The sequence below is a fragment of the Triticum aestivum genome, chromosome 7A, assembly GCF_018294505.1.
Source record: "Triticum aestivum cultivar Chinese Spring chromosome 7A, IWGSC CS RefSeq v2.1, whole genome shotgun sequence".
NCBI classification, from domain to species: domain Eukaryota; kingdom Viridiplantae; phylum Streptophyta; class Magnoliopsida; order Poales; family Poaceae; genus Triticum; species Triticum aestivum.
The window spans coordinates 79,453,109-79,469,127 of NC_057812.1; the positions used below are offsets into that span (position 1 = coordinate 79,453,109).

The 16,019-nt window shown below is 49.2% G+C and overlaps 3 protein-coding genes across 3 annotated transcripts; 2 read left to right on the plus strand and 1 right to left on the minus strand.

The window, feature by feature from the left end:
• Window positions 1-2,189: 2,189 nt before the first annotated feature.
• On the plus strand, window positions 2,190-3,200 carry LOC123155041 (non-specific lipid transfer protein GPI-anchored 7-like). The gene is made up of 2 exons (XM_044573611.1): window positions 2,190-2,710; window positions 2,790-3,200. The coding sequence occupies exons 1-2, from the start codon at window positions 2,251-2,253 to the stop codon at window positions 2,948-2,950; spliced, it is 621 nt and encodes a 206-aa protein (XP_044429546.1). The 5' UTR covers window positions 2,190-2,250; the 3' UTR covers window positions 2,951-3,200.
• A 4,671-nt stretch (window positions 3,201-7,871) lies between these two features.
• LOC123152570 (uncharacterized) lies at window positions 7,872-9,165 on the plus strand. The gene has a single exon (XM_044572088.1). It carries the CDS (start codon window positions 8,021-8,023, stop codon window positions 9,038-9,040), a length of 1,020 nt encoding a protein of 339 aa, XP_044428023.1. The 5' UTR covers window positions 7,872-8,020; the 3' UTR covers window positions 9,041-9,165.
• A 107-nt stretch (window positions 9,166-9,272) lies between these two features.
• LOC123152569 (uncharacterized) lies at window positions 9,273-15,364 on the minus strand. Its single transcript, XM_044572087.1, has 6 exons — window positions 11,685-15,364; window positions 11,064-11,275; window positions 10,668-10,971; window positions 10,439-10,502; window positions 10,025-10,264; window positions 9,273-9,937 (listed from the first exon to the last, which is right to left on the minus strand). The coding sequence occupies exon 1, from the start codon at window positions 15,258-15,260 to the stop codon at window positions 13,830-13,832; it is 1,431 nt and encodes a 476-aa protein (XP_044428022.1). The 5' UTR covers window positions 15,261-15,364; the 3' UTR covers window positions 9,273-9,937; window positions 10,025-10,264; window positions 10,439-10,502; window positions 10,668-10,971; window positions 11,064-11,275; window positions 11,685-13,829.
• Window positions 15,365-16,019: the final 655 nt, after the last annotated feature.

A 16,019-nucleotide genomic window follows, 5' to 3' on the forward strand; every position in this document is an offset into this window, starting at 1 on the left:
TACTGTCGCACTCGGATGAAGTCTCTACGGAGCCAGTCGACAGATCGAACAAGCCATAGAGAGTTTCGTCGGGCTCGATTGCCGCGACTTGAGGGGTGGCCGACTGGCGGGCCACTGCATGCCTCACCCACCGCTGAAGCCTCGACCAACCAGAACGTTTGCTCCAGCGGGCCACAGGGAGGGGGAAAGCTGCTGGAGCCGATTGATACTGGGTCGACGGCTGCCGCAGGAGGACGCCACGGACGCATGTGCGAAAGTGCGTTGCCCCGCGGACGGGGAGCGCGTCGACGTCGAGTGGAGCCTCCTGAAGCCAAGCGGAGTCGTCGGCGATAAACACGAGCGCGCTGAGATGGATCTCGCGGCCCTCAGCCAAACCTCCGCCTGAGACCATGATGAAGGGGATCGGAAAACTTGCAACTTCTCCACAAAATCACTAAGACACCGGCCCCATGGTGGGCGCCAACTGTCGTGGTTCTAAGCCTGACAGTAGAATAGGGGGGTAGGAATGTAGAGGCAAGATCCTAGCTATGGAGGAGTTGTACACGCGAGTTTTACGAGTTCAGGCCCTTCTCGGAGGAAGTAACAGCCCTACGTCTCGGAGCCCGGAGGCGGTCGACTGGATATATGCGTGTGAATTACAAAAGGTGCGAACCCTTGTCCCAGAGGAGGGGGGTGGCTTATATAGAGTGCGCCAGGACCCCAGCTCCCCTCCGTTACACAGGGTTCAATGTTCATAAAGGAGGAGCGTTACTGGTAACGTCCGAAGTAGAGTGCCATAAATGATTATTAAAGCTATGACTTAAATCCTGACCGTTGCGGAGTGAGTGGCTTCACATCTTCTAGTGGTCGAGTGGTTGTTCGCATGGTCGAGTGTCTTCAAAGCTGCCGAGTGAAACATAACTTCATGGTCGAATGGATGATGATCTCTCTTCAACTGCTTCTAGTTCTTTTAGAGATGTCCTTGGGGAGGGTATCTTGGACAGATCCATGATCCTACCCTAGGTACATAGCTTCGTCAGCGGCGGCGCCCTTAGCGTCGTGTCCTCCATGGAGGCGCCGTCTTGGGAGGCTTGGATGTTTGCGGGAGAGGTACTGTGGGTGGTGGGCTCTACATGGCAGTTCCTGCAGCGGCGACGGTGTGGAGGATCAGCAGGTGGAGCAACGTTGGATCTACCGCGTCGACGACGACGAGTATTGGCGGCATGGTGTAGCTGATTCTCGACGACGGATGTGTCTAGATGGACGTGTGCAGGAGGAGGAAGCTGTCTGACGTCATGGCGGCATTGATGACAGGCAGGCCTGGCAAGGTCGGTACATCATTTTTGCTCTGAGGATGGACCAAGGGATGATGGAGGTGACGGCCCTTGCAGCATGCGGTGCTCACTGAGAGTGTGACAGACTGGGGTGGGACCCAATCCAGGTAGTGGCTTGTATGGGACACCCGGCTTTAGATGTTAGGCTTTGGTGCGATGTCTGTTTGGTATTAAGCCCGAACATTCGGCACACCTTCATCAAGGGGATAGAAGTAGCAACAACGTTGTCAAGATGGTGCCTTCAGACTTATTGATGTATCACCTTGTATGGTCTTTGAGAATAATTAATAATATGGTTGCATGCATCGTCCACATACAGAAGCCGGGAGTACATCCTCCTTTTCTAAAAAAAACGAGCTGACGCCAATTTGAATACGGGGTGTTCTGCTTTGGTCGTGGAGCTAGGCCACACATGGGCATGGGCGCGTCGGACCTCGCCGTAGTGGCAGAGGCCGGTGGCGAGGCGGCGGGATCAGGGTTTGGCGACACGCCAGAGCTATGCGCGACCAATGTGCTGCTCCAAGGCACACCGAAAGGAAGAAGTGAGAAGAAGATGGAGAGGAACGTCCGTATGGGGTTACTCCATTTGAGGAGTTAAATCTGATGATTCATTTAGATCTGGCCACCGTTTAACTCCTCAAATTTTAAAATGTTAAAAAAGTTATTCAAAAAAAGTTAAAAAGAAGAAGAACAATTATTATTTTACACTTATTTTCATGTAAGATCTCACGAATATAACATTGCTGAGATTTAGCAATCCCGCTTCTCCAAAGAAGAAAGAACGAGTATGCCGCCCGCCTTAACAGAAGCCGTGAGTTTGTAACGGCCTGCACATGCCCACAGCACACACCTGGTCTTGGATGTGATCCTGCATGCGCACTCTGCGAGTCACCACCACAACATCGCCGGTGATGGCCTCTCTGCACGGAGCGCGCGCATGCGCAGGCTTAACAAGTCAAAACAAACCTCAGATCGATCATCACGGCGTCGATCAGCCACTGCCATTCTGGAGACCGCGATGCATTGCTCCGCCGTGCTCTTGTTCCTCCTCGTCCTCCCCCGACCCCGTCCAGCCGCGGCCGTCGGCGCCTCCGCCCCCGCCCCCGCCCCCGCCCCCGGCAGGAGCATGAGCATCACGCCGTCCCCCCTCCTGCCGTGCCTGGAGGAGGTGCTGCCGTGCACGGCGTACCTCAAGTCGGCGGGGCGCCCCGCGCCGACGTGCTGCACCGCCCTGAGCCGCGCTGCGGCCACCGAGATGCCGTGCATCTGCCAGCTGCTCGCCGACCCGGGGATGCTCGCCGACTTCAACGTCACCAGAGAGCAGGCGCTGGCGCTGCCCGCACGCTGCCGCCTCCCCGTCGGCTGCCGCGACAGCTCCGTCGGCACGCCCGACCCAGGTCAGTTCCCGCCGACGTGCGACGCGCGTCTCAGCCATAATTTGCAAGGAATCTGACGCGCCAAGAGTTTTGCTCTCAGTTGTGCAGGCGCCGCCGCCGCCGCCCGCCGTTCGGACGGCGCCGCGCAATACTCACGCCGGCGATCCGTCGGGCGGCGACCGGTGCTGGACAGGAAGCGCCTGGCGCGCGGTCTGGACGATGCTGTTTGGCGAATTGTTCTCGTTTGGTGTGTTGCTTTAGGCTTCTTGGACGACCGCGCGAAGCCGTTGGGACTGAGGAGCGTTCTGCTCGCTGCATTCAGCTCATGATCGTGTACACTTGCAGATAGTTTGTTTGGTCTTCACATTTTCAGGGTAGAGCCTCTAGGTCTTTCGTGCTAGGAAAATTCACTGATTGTTGCTTATTAGCTCATTTAAATGAGCAGTGCTACCAATAGTGGTTGGGGCGCGTCATTGCGTGTCGCATGAGATGAAGCTATGCGCTTATTTCACTGGGCATGTGCGCCGTCACGTGTATCTGAAGAAAAAAAGAAAAAAAAACTCACGTCCATATAAAAGAGCAAACCTTGCCTCACCTTCATCTAAGAAAATAAAGAAAAATCTGCCAAAAAAACCTCACCAGCATGTAAAAGCTTTTTTTTCACCTCATCCAACCATCATCACAGAAAAAAATTAAGAAAAATTTATTTTAAAAAATACCTTCATCTTCAAAAAGAAAAAGAAAAACTTCTCTCGTCTCATTCAACCGATGGACCCCACGTGGCATAGCCCCCACATATCACTCTTTCTTTCCCCCTTGAGGGCATCTCCAACACGCAACCCTAAAATGGAAACGGTATCCGTTCTCCAATAGTGATACGGGAGCCGACCATTCAACTGTGTATCTCAAACGTCTGCGTACATCTCAAACGGATTTGAACAAGTAGACAGATTTTCATGCAAACAGGATGGTTTTCATTTAATCCGGATCAAATTCATTACATTTTTATTTTACATATTTCAACTTAACAAAAGCAGGCGACACTTTTTTAACCTAGTCCAAATCTTTGTTGGGGCCTGTCATCCCCATGTACAACAAGCTCAACGGCCGTGAGCTCTAGGAAGTGAAGCTACGAGAGGGGAAGGGTAGTATGTAGGATACGACCACACATGGAAAGTGGCCACGCCTGTGTGCCGGCTCCTACTCTTCCTCGCCGGAGTTCGCCTTATGTATGTCCCCGGACGTGGACGGGCTGGCCAGGAGGGAATCGCGTGTGGGCGGCGCGGCTCATCTCCATGAACATGGCATCTGTCTTAGCCCGCAGGATGCGAAGTCGTCATCGCTCGCGACGGATGTCATAAGGATTGTGCATGAACCGGTACATCTGCTAGCCATCCAGGAAGCACCGATCCTCCACGCCCATGGCCATGACGGCATCGTGATACGTCATCAACGTATCTATATTTTTTGATTGTTCCATGCTATTACATTATCATTTTTGGATGTTTTATAATTATTTTATAACAACTTTATATTTTTTTTGAAACTAACCTATTGACATAGTGCCCAGTGTCAGTTGCTGTTTTTTGCTTGTTTTTTTTACTTCACGGAAAATCAATACCAAACGGGGTCCAAACGCAGCGAAACTTTTTGAAGAATTTTTCTAAATCAGAAAACACAAGATGGGCCGAAGAAGTGCCAGAGGGGTGCCCCGAGGGCGCCCAGGTGGGTTGTGCCCACCTCGGTGGCCTCCCGGACCGCCTCTTTGCTCTATAAATACCCCAATATTCCAGAAACTCTAGGGGAGTCGACGAAAATCAATTCCAACCGCCGCAAGTTTCAGAACCACCAGATCCAATCTAGACACCATCACGGAGGGGTTCATCATCCTCATTGGTGCATATCCGATGATGCGTGAGTAGTTCATTGTAGACCTACGGGTCCGTAGTTAGTAGCTAGATGGCTTCCTCTCTCTCTCTTTTGATTCTCTTTTTGCGGTTTAATATGAGAGATGGCTCACCATCCTCGTCGGGTGGTTACTTATAGTCTCATATTTCTTTTTCAAATCTTTGGTTTAGTTAGGCCAACTAGATCGATTCTTCCTGCCATGGGAAGACATGCTTTGTGATGGGTTCGATCTTACGGTGCTTGATCCCAGTGACAGAAGGGGAACCCACCAGTGGCGGAGCCACCTCCCGGCAACCCGAGGCAGCTGCCCGGGCTCAACCATGCACTCTTGTTTGAATAGGAGCAGTAAATGGAGGGCTAACCAGCATTTTGTAGGGGCAAAAATCTGGCAGGCAGGAACGCCGTGTACTTTGCCCCGACTCGCCGGCCGAGCTGGCTCCGCCACTGGAACCCACATGTATGTATCATTGCTATTAAGGATAACAAGATGGAGTCTATTTCTACATACATAGATCTTGTCTACATCATGCCATCGTTCTTATTGCATTACTCCGTTTCTCCATGAACTTAATACACTAGATGCATGCTGGATAGCGGTCGATGTGTGTGTAATAATAGTAGATGCTGACAGGAGTCGGCCTACTAATCTTGGACGTGATGCATATGTAATGATCATTGCCTGGATATCGTCATGATTATTTAAAGCTCTATCAATTGCCCAACAGTAATTTGTTTACCCGCCGTATGCTATTTTTCTCCAGAGAAGCCACTAGTGAAATCTACGGCCCTCGGGTCTCTTTTTTATTATATTTGCCTTCGCGATTTATTTTTATTTGCTTTTATTTTCAGATCTATCAATCCAAAAACACAAAATACCTTGCTGCAATATTATTTATTTTATCTCGCGTTTCCGCGAGATCTATTTATCCAATCTACTACAATTTTACCTATCTTTTTACCCGTGAGGGATTGACAACCCCTCTTTTATGTCGGGTTGCAAGTATTTGTTCTTTGTGTGCAGGAGCTGTTTACGTGGTGTTGCGTGGTTCTTCTACTAGTTCGATAACCTTAGTCTCATCACTGAAGGAAATACCTATCGTAGTTGTGCTGCATCATCCCTTCCTCTCTGGGGAAATACTGACGTAGTTCAAGCCGCATCACATCGTCACTCGCTCGTTCGCCGGCGATTTGTCCCTCGGTGAGCCAATGCTCGTCAATGAGCCCAAGGTTGTAGCTTTGGTCCTACCGCGCCTGCCGAAACGCCAACACCAGACCTGCTGACTGCTCGTCCGCCATGATGACATTGATATGCATACGCCTGCTCCATGGTGAAGCAGATAGGGATGGCCGCGCGCTGGCTCTTCGTCAAATGCCTCCTGTATCATTTGGTCGACGTCGCTGACCTCCGGCAAGTCAGCCTCTATCCTTGCACATGACGGGCCAGTCACACTCTGTCGCAAGGCCGACTAACTCCTGCCTCTTCTCCATCGAGAGACTCTCCCACATCGCTCTAGAGCTCGCGTTCATGGCGGAGGTGGTGGGGTACGGATCGTGTCGATTCTGGCCACGTATAAATAGCGGACGCTGGCAAGGCCAAATGGCGGGTTGTTTCGGTTTCTCGACCGCCAAAACTATTTAATGCCGGCTGACGGATGGACAGGCAGCCGGTTTGAATGTGGTAGAGACCGGCCCGTCCAGTCAAGTCTCTTCGACATTGAACTTGTGCGGAGGCCGGGACACGATGTGGGCAGCGCTCTCGACCCGAGTGACGCTTCAATACCGACTCCAATGCATGATTGCGTCCACTCTTCGCTTGCATGAATGTGATGTGGGGAGCGGGGGTTCTGTCACGTGGGATAGGGCGCCGGCACAACCGCACGAGAGATGTTTTTCGATGGACTAGGGTGTCGGACGTGTACATGGTGGCGATGCAGATGCCCGCAAAGCTTTTCTGATTTGCGTCTGGTTTGCGGGCGCGGACCGATGAGGCACATGGCAAAGTGTGACAATTCCGTCCAGATACATGCGGGCGTTTCAAGGGTTGAAGATGCCCCGGACAGCTCGGCTCGGATGTATGAAAGTGTTGGAGAATGTGCAGGATTCTCTACGATGGAGGGTCAACCCGGCCGCGCCGCGCCGCCCCATATATAAAGCTGCCGCACCCCAGGAACTCCGGTGAGGTGAGGCGTGTCGCCATCGGAAAAAGGTTGGGTTGGAGACCGTAGCACTATCGTATCAACTGCTCCACCCTCCGTTGCTCCGATAAAGATGACATATAAAATGAGAACCGAGCTGCTCCATTGCTCTTTCTCTTTGGCAGTACTAGAAAAGAAGGCCGATTTTGGACAGAAATACCCTTTAGGGCTCTAGCTTTTGTGATCCTTTTTTTAAGAAAACAAAAAATTGTACTTTTAACGTTTCAGCAAACATTAACATTTTTTGTACTTGTTCATTGTGGATCATGGCATTTTCGCATGAACGTTTGGAGGACTTCATTGTTCAGAACAAATGTTTTGGACTGACTTATTTAAAGTTGTTTTTCTTTTTCCTGAAAAAAGTTGTTTTTCTTTGGCAAGTTCAATAATTCTTTCGAACGCATTTTCGCGTCCCCACTTTCGCTGGGAACCCAACATGCATTCTCAATTTATTTCGGATGATCCCTCAAAAATAAAATTTCAGATGGGACTAGAATGTTGCATATGTGCACTAATCATATGGCGCAAACCTCCAAACCCCTATTTCATTTTCTTCATCGTGAGAGATTGGCGCATACCTTCTTCTTCCTCATCCTCCTCGCCATGTCATTCTTTCCCTCCTCCTCGATTTTTCGGTCTCACCAGCGTCAAGTCAAGGCATTGCCACATTGTCACTAGGTTGTCGTTGCCTCGTTAACGGTTTCGGTTAGCTCCCCTCCCTCTCCTCCTTCCTCGTTCTCCTTCCTTCACTCATGCTCTTCTCCACTAGTTCGCGGAAGCGTTAGCCACCAAGACTAGAGACTGAACGTTCGTATGATAAAATATTCCTCTAATCTCATCTTTAGGAGTTAATTTTCTCTCTATAGTTTTACATGGCCCGTGTACATTCTTCTTAAACTCGATCTTTTTCTAAATTTTAAAATCCTGTAAAACTTGTTCATGGCACATAGAAATAAGTGTATGCGTGTCTGTGCGTCTGTATTGTGTTAAAAAAAGGATAATATAATGCTGCATTTCATCTGAGTGCTGGTACTAATTAACAGCCAGCATCCCCCCTAAATATAGGAGATCATTTGCCTCCATTGGTGATTAACCTCTCGTAGCTCTGGCCACCTCCTCCGCTCGCTCCGTCCATCCGGCCCGCCGTTCGAGCCCTCCGTCGAGATGGCGGCATCCTACCGCCGCCGCCACACGCCACGGCGCTAGCCCTCCAGAAAGAGAGGCAGCAATGGCGGTCCCATCGTCGTCCTTGTTGTCGCTGCTGCTCCTCGCGCTCTTCCTGCATCATCATTGCTCCGCTGCCCAGGATCGCGGCAGCGCCGCCGTCGTCGTCAACATCTCCGCCGTGGAGGACGTCGTCCGCGACCGCGCGTTCGAGCTGCTCCACCGCACCGACAAGCTCGTGGGCGTGCCCCTCACGGCCTGCCCGTCGCCGTGCGGCCTCGTCGACGTCCAGGCCTCGGCGCTGCGCGTGCGGAGCAGCTCCCTCTGGGACGACGGCGTCAACGCCACCGACGCCGCCGCCGGCACCGCGGGGTTCACCGTGCCGCCCCGCGTCGTGCCGTCCCCGTTCGCCCGCCGCGTCGACGTCGTCTTTGAGCGGTTCCTCGGCAACTCCTCCTCCGGCGCGCTCTTCGCTGCGCCGCCCGGGTACGCGCTGGCCGCCCCCGTGGCCGCGCTGCTCGCGTACGACGTGTCGACCGGGAACAACGGCAGCAGGGCCGTCGGGCTCCGGGCGCTCGGCGCGCCCGTCCGCGTGGAGTTCGGGGACCTCGCGCATGCGGCGGCGAACGGGACGACGCCGTTCAACGCCACGGCGGCGAGGTGCGTGACCTTCGCGGTGGAGAGCGGGAAGGCCAAGGCCGTGGCCACGCACGCCATGGCGTCGGACACCGCGTGCACGGTGACCGGCACGGGCCACTACGGCGTGGCGGTGCGGCTGCAACCGCCACCGCCTTCGCCGCCGCCGCCGCCGCCGCAGCCGCCTGCGGCGGTGAGGGAGCGGTGGTGGGCGTGGATGGCGGTGGCCGGCGTCGGCGGGGTGGTGGTGGTGAGCTTCCTGGCGGCCACCGTGGTCGCGGCGGTGCGGTGGAGCAGGAGGCGCAGGAGGGAGGAGATGGACCTGCGGGCGCTCGCCGGGGAGGAGCTGGGGAGGATGGCGGTGCGGGGGAGCCGGATGCCGGCGGCGAAGATGGTGAGGACGCGGCCAGAGCTGGAGGACGGGAGCCCGCTGGCGTGGCGGCGCTAGCTCCTCCGCCGGTCGCACTGTCGCCGTCTGGTTTAACTAGGTGTAGTTTTTTTTCTCAGCATCAGATATTCAGACTTGTATTGTTGTTGTACATTATTACACACAGTACTTTGTAGTACTCTATATATGATATATTGTGTAAACTCGGATTAAAAATGTACATCGAAATAGGTCATCTTGGGAGCAACATCTCACTGCATGTTCTCTGAGGACTAGTAGCAGATTGCAATGGACTTTCTACTTCATTTCTACATATAATTTGCTCTTCTCAACTTCTGATGCTCCCTCCACTTCCAGTACAGAGCGAAACTCAAAATTGTGACCGAAATATAATGCCAATATGCACATTATTTGGTGTCACTAAATCTACATACAAATTATATACATCATCATTTCTTCTCCTAACAAGTTCGAGCAGGGTTACAGATTTGAAGTTCTTCCCAATTACTGTAGACTTGTATGCTTGATTGCTGGAACGAGGAACTATTCTGGGATTTGCTCTGTTCAGCTTCAGCGCTTGTGAAGAGCGGCAACGGTCAACAAATAATAAGCTAAACTGTAGTATATTACTCAAAATTTCAGGTAACAATACATAACTAAAAGAATCCAGGCAATTTCTGGAAGATGGCACTGCATCTTCTTCAGATTGCAAATAAATGAGCTCCTCTGGAGTATGACAAGAGATTTTTCTTTCTGATCCAAACATGCCCGTTCCCTGAAACTGGTTCTTGTACATCTCCAGAGAAACTGATTCTTGAACAGTAACGCACGTCATCAACGATCTCTCCTAACTGTTTCAGTTCGATGTGTACGACGAGTACTCGTTCACCAGTTTGCGGAAGAGAGATCCTTCAGTTTCCATGAGCTTTATAGGTTTGTCATACTCCACTACTCTCCCTGGAAGTGTTCATGTAGCTCATCAGTGTGGAATAAAAAACTCTATGATGCAGTCCTAATAAGTTGGCAGTAATAAGACAAACATACCGTCATTCATTGCAAGTACCACATCGCAGTCCATAACTGTTGGAATACGGTGGGGGACTGTAATAACGGTGCAATATTTGAACTCTGTCCGGATCGTTTTCTGAAGGACGGCGTCTGTTGCGTTGTCTATAGAGGCCATGGCTTCATCAAGAACTAAGATACGTCACCTTCTCAAAAGCGTCCGACCCAAGCAAAAGAGCTGCCTTTGGCCCATGCTCCAATTCGACCCGTTTTCAGCAACTGTATGGCAAGATCTTGATTAGTACCACTAACAGTTTGACAGATTTAGAGGCACATGCATTTTGAATTCTGAAAGGGCCAGAGCAGAACTGTATGTTTGCCCAATTCGCTAGGGGCCTAAAATAAATGCGAGACCAAATTTTATATATGTATAGATACAGTGAGGTCTCCTACCAAGTGAATCCAATCCCTGCTCCTTCTCCTGGACGGCATCAAGAAGTTGACATTTGTCAAGAACCTGCAACACAATAGCATATAACTAATTTAGTGATTCCTTTTAAGACGCATGTATGCCATAACAGAGAATGGCGACTTGTCATTACGACCCCATAAATCAGTTTATTAATCCTGATTAGATAAGGTGCTTATTTTTCTGAAATTGTAGATATATTACACGCCTTACCTCCCATATTTGTTGATCTGAGAACTTCCCAAGAGGATCCAGATTATATCTTACTGTACCCTGAAAAAGTGTTGGATCTTGGGGAATGATGCCCAAACACGAACGCAGGTCATGTAAGCCTATCGTAGTGATGTCCACAGTCAATACTTATTTTCCCTCCAGCAGGTTCAACAAGGCGGAACAATGCACCAATTAAAGTTGTCTTGCCACTTCCTGTTCGACCAACTATACCAATCTTGTCTCCACCTTCAAACTTGCAAGTGATACCATGTAGTACAAGGGGTGCGTCTTCCCTGTACCTAATCTGTCAAATGAAAATAAATCACATAAAATTGTTAGAATTTCTAAAGGGTTTCACCTGGTCAAGTGTACATGTACATGTTTAAATTTGATTACCTTCAAATCTCTAAGCTCCACACAGCCAACTTGGGGCCAATCTGGTGCCGGACGGTTTTCTTCAATAACTTCTGGTTCACTTTGTATGTCCATGTAGTGGTTCACCCTTTCCACAGATATTATTTGATTCGCAAGGCTGCATTGCCTTTGAATAGAGTTAACAAGAGTATTATTTAGGGAAAGACCATAAGAGAATGCCATTCCAACAAAACCTGCGCAAGTATGAACGGAAGTAATTAGTTTTCTGATGGGCAATGTTAATTTCTTCATAAACTGGATGATATTATATAACTGTATTTCCAATGAGTTTGGCACATAGACATTGGGCATATAAAGTGTTGCTAAAGGGAAAGTTGGATATATATACCACTAGGGTTTTGAGCCATTCATGGTTATCTAATAGGCTTTTTTATCACAAGCTTAACCTTCATAACTCAATACCAGGAACCTATCAAAAGAGAGGAAAACAAATTCTTCGCAGTGCATATAAAATTCATTGCACATCTGATGCATGCTTATAAAATTCAGTGCACATATTTGCAGTCATAGAGCTTGTAAGCAACCATGACTTTCTCAAAAATGTGAAACTTGTGATTGTAGTACTTCAGATAAGATACTTACCGGGGCTAAAAGTTCCTGGAAAAAGAAGAACCATGACAAAGGCAGAAAAAGAAAGAACCGCAGCACTCATTGTTTCCAGGCGCTGAATCAACCATTCAGTAGCTGCAGAATTATAAAAGTATGGACTAGCATTCTTGTCGACTAGCTCCAAATTTTGAGCAAAGAAACGATCTTGTTCCTCAAAGGCACGTATTGTTATAGCCCCTGAAATCGATTCAAAGTGATTTGCTAGGGCAGACATGGTAGTGCCATTAATCCGCATCAATTCCTTAGCTGAGGCTAAATAGTACCTCTAGAAGACCAAATATAACAGATCTCACTCAATCAGAATTGTGAGAAAACATCTGATAAATTAACCCCATGGGTGAAAATTCAGCAGAGTAGATCATTCGGGAAATGAAATAACAATAGAAAGGGAGTTTAGCCATGCAGAAATAAAGTTAGATCAATCACCTGCAACCGAATTGCCAAAACTATCATCGGCGACGATACAAACAGAACTTGCCATGTGACAACAGCCAACACTACCAGATTGCTATATGTAGTTAAGCTGGCACTAAAGGTAAACATGAAGGCAAATGGAACATCAAGATCAATGATACTCAAATCTGAAGAGACCTGCAGGGGATAATCCATCATTAGAAAATGAATGTGAAACAGAACTGTAATTACCATATCGGTCATTTGTTTCAGGCTTTTCTTACCCCGGCTAAGAATCCTGCCTATAGGAGTAGAATCAAAAAAGGACATAGGTGCATGGAACAATGAATTGAGCAACTGGGAAAACAAGGATCTTGAAGTCTGGACTCCGAGAACAACGAGGAACAAAGATCGTGATAGCACAAAGAAAATGGTGCAGACTCCGATAACAATGTACACAGAAATTAACTTCAGTGTACTAAACTAACACGGGCATTTTGGACATTAGCAGCCATACATGAATTCTGTGAAATTTGATCAGCTAAGAAAATTATGTGAGAAATAACAGAAAGAGAGGCATACAAGAAGCCTTTGTTCTGGCACAGGTAAAGCATATAAGGCTTAAGACCTGTATCCCCTGATTCTCTTTCCTCTCTTGATCGAGTGATCTACTGGTGATGGCTTCACAGCCTCCATATATCTGTTTCCATGAATATTATCAGTCGCTGTTCTTGGTATTTCCGTTACTCTTCGAGAGGCCATACTGTTAAGATTTGAATCACCAACGGTATCTTTATGCGCATTTACAAGGTCCTTAAATTGTTGACAGTCTGCCAATAGAATTTGATAAGGTGCAGATGAATAACCTCCCCATCTAACTGCCGAAATTTTTCACTAGTCAAATAAGGGGCAGAAAATCCACTTGGTGGGTTACCAAAGGAACAGTTTTATCTGATAAAATACCCTGTTTTAAATAAAACATTTTTCTTTAGTGATATTAAATATTTTTATGCAAAAAGTCGACCAAGAAGAATACCTTCTCCAAGCAATCGAACTCTTCCTTTCTTTCTATAGCCACTGTACTTTGGATTTCTTATTATCATAAGTAGTGTTCGAGATCACAAGGCATGACATAATGTTGTCATACAAAATAAGAGATTTATAAATCAGCTCATAATCAAATACTAATACAATCTGCATGTGCTGATACGATGCTTACATATTGAGGAGACTTGTTGCTGTATGGGCATCAACAGCACTGAAAGGCTCATCCCTAATAATACCATGCTTCAATAAGGAAGCAAGCAGTTCCATAGATTCAAATGAAATCCATTGAATAAAACTTGAAGATATAACACTCCACTAGCTATATTAACCACTAGTAGAAATTCTACTCCAGTGACAGAAATACCCAAAGGACCGGAAGAGGATAGGTGAGGAATTGCAGAACCACTACAGTCTAGTTAATATGAAGAACCACTGTTCACTTAACTACTGATTCCCACAAATGTGAATCAACTGATGATCCAAATGGAAATTTGAAAACGAAGTACTAAAACAGTTTAAGTCGGCAAGCATCATAATAATCACAAATTAGACAACAACATACACTAGTTTTTATTTTTCAGTTCTTGAAAAGCAAACACAATGGTCCACGCGCCAAGCAGCATCAGGGATCTCTGATACATTAAAGATTCATTAACATCGGAGTTGCTGTGCTGCAGTTCATTCAGAAGGAAACAACCACGTTTGACTCATGGGCTTGCCATCTGGTGCCTGAAAGTTGCACTCTGATAAATCTGCAGCAAATGGCGCAAATGTACCATCGCTCAAGTTGTACATGAACTTATCAAATAGGGGACCATTTTTAGCATGGCAGAGATAGCCATCGATGAAGTAGATAACATTGCCTTCCACCCTTTCATACTCTGACGCATGAAATGATTTGCTGCTGCACGGGCTGATGAAGATACAGTCGCCATCCAAGGTGTTGATCTCAGTGAATTGAAGAGGTTTAGTGCTTAAATCCACCATATATACTCCAACCTTGCAAATATCGTGCCAGCCTTCACCGCCACCTAAGTGTCTGGCGATAAACAACAGTTTTCCATGCCATTCTACCAAGTTCCACCTCTGTGTGTAGCTACCCTTGATCTCAGGCCTCTCGGCCACACAACGCTCGACACGAGAAGCCATCAGCCCAGAGTCGTCGTCATCTGTTATCTCGATGACAAAGAGATTTGTGGTGAGCTCGCTGAGCACGTAAATCTTGCCCTGGTAGAAGGTAATATCACTGAACTTGCTTATGCAGCCACCAAGGCACACGCACCACGACGTCATGCCAGGCCGCCAGAGAGCAAGCTTGGCTCCGTTCCGATGCACCGAGAAGGCAGCCACAATGCATTTGGACCCAGAATCAGGTGAGGAGGACAAGATTACCTTGCAGAACGACATCACGTACTGTGGGGCGTTGATGGTGCACTCAACCACACCAGAGCCACCGATGATGGGCAGGGATCTACTGTGGGCATCGACGAAATGAGAGGACGCGGAGGGAGGCGGGAGATGGAGCACGTCCCGGGAGAAAGGGTTCATCAAGAAGCACTGGGCATCGCCAAAGTAGCGACCTTGGTTCGGCCGCACGCCGGCGAGCCACCCCTCGAACGAGCCCACGCAACGGACATCGTCGGCCGCCACGTCCTCGGGCAGGGGGATGCGACGCGTCCCCGTCGTGACACCGTCGGGGGAGAAGCTGGAGAAGGAGAAGTCCGCGTGGACGAGCAGGGGGAGCGGCGGCGGCAGCGGGCGGCGGAGGCGCGCCGCCGCGCGCCAGGCGGCGCAGACGGAGCGCAGCCTGGCGCGGTCCTCAACGCAGGGGAGGCGGCCGGCCACGATCCCGAGGATGTCCGGCGGGACGTCCGCCCACGACCGCCGCTGCAGCTCGAGGCTTGCGACGACGAGCCTTGGCGTGTCAGGAGGCATTTCGTCGAGCACCTTGCCTGCACGGCCGCCAGCGACGACGGGAGTGTGTGGAAACAGGGAGGGAGGGCTCTGGCCTGAGACCCCTGTGAAGGAGGCTGTGGCCGTCGGAGGTCTCCTTGGGGAGGTCGGCGTGTCTTGCGGCATTGGAGTTTGTGTGACCCGAGCTCCTTCCATGGATTGATCAGAGGATACGGAAAGAGTTGGGAGGGGAGAGGTACGGGAGGAGGAAGGAGAAGGTACAGGGTGAGATGCAGAGAGTTGAGAGTGACACGCTTACAGGTGGGCCCTCAGTCTCAACCCAGCTTACGGAGCCATCTTGAATTTTTCATTGTTGTTGAGAGAGTGCCGCTCTTTATTGATCACAAAATACTACTCCCTCTGCCCCAAAATAAATGACTCAAGTTTATATACTAATCTAAGGTTACATTATAAAGAATAGAATCATCAGCAAGATAAACACAATTGTGCTATGTGCCACGACATTCGACAAACAACTAATAACATGACTAAAGGAACAAAACAAAAATTGCTCGCCAAAATCTTGATGTCGGTGACTGCCGTCCCAATGTACGAACGATCCATCGTCAAGAAAGAACTCTCTGGATGGTTTACTGAGCCGTCTAGATTGTGAATCACGCTGGTGCTTGCCAGCTTCGCTCGCCTGTCCACTGGCTGGATTCTTGGGGGCAGGCGACTTACAGTCCATCATCATTATTGATGATGGTGAGGGTGTGACATTCGCCCCTTGATGTCGTTAACAAGAGACGACGTGCCACGTAGTAGTCCTCCCACCTGGTTGCCTCGTCCGAAAGATACCCCATTTGATCAGCACTTAGGAGAATACGCTGACCCTACGTGGATAAGTCGGTGTTGCGGGATCATGTGGGTAGCTAAATAATCCAACGGAGGGTGATCTCCAACAGAAGAATTTGC

Coding starts and splice junctions, on each gene's coding strand:
- LOC123155041 (XM_044573611.1), top strand. CDS start 2,251: ATGCGCAGGCTTAACAAGTCAAAACAAACCTCAGATCGATCATCACGG. Junction 2,711..2,789: donor CGTCGGCACGCCCGACCCAG/GTCAGTTCCCGC, acceptor TTTTGCTCTCAG/TTGTGCAGGCGCCGCCGCCG.
- LOC123152570 (XM_044572088.1), top strand. CDS start 8,021: ATGGCGGTCCCATCGTCGTCCTTGTTGTCGCTGCTGCTCCTCGCGCTC.
- LOC123152569 (XM_044572087.1), bottom strand. CDS start 15,260: ATGGAAGGAGCTCGGGTCACACAAACTCCAATGCCGCAAGACACGCCG.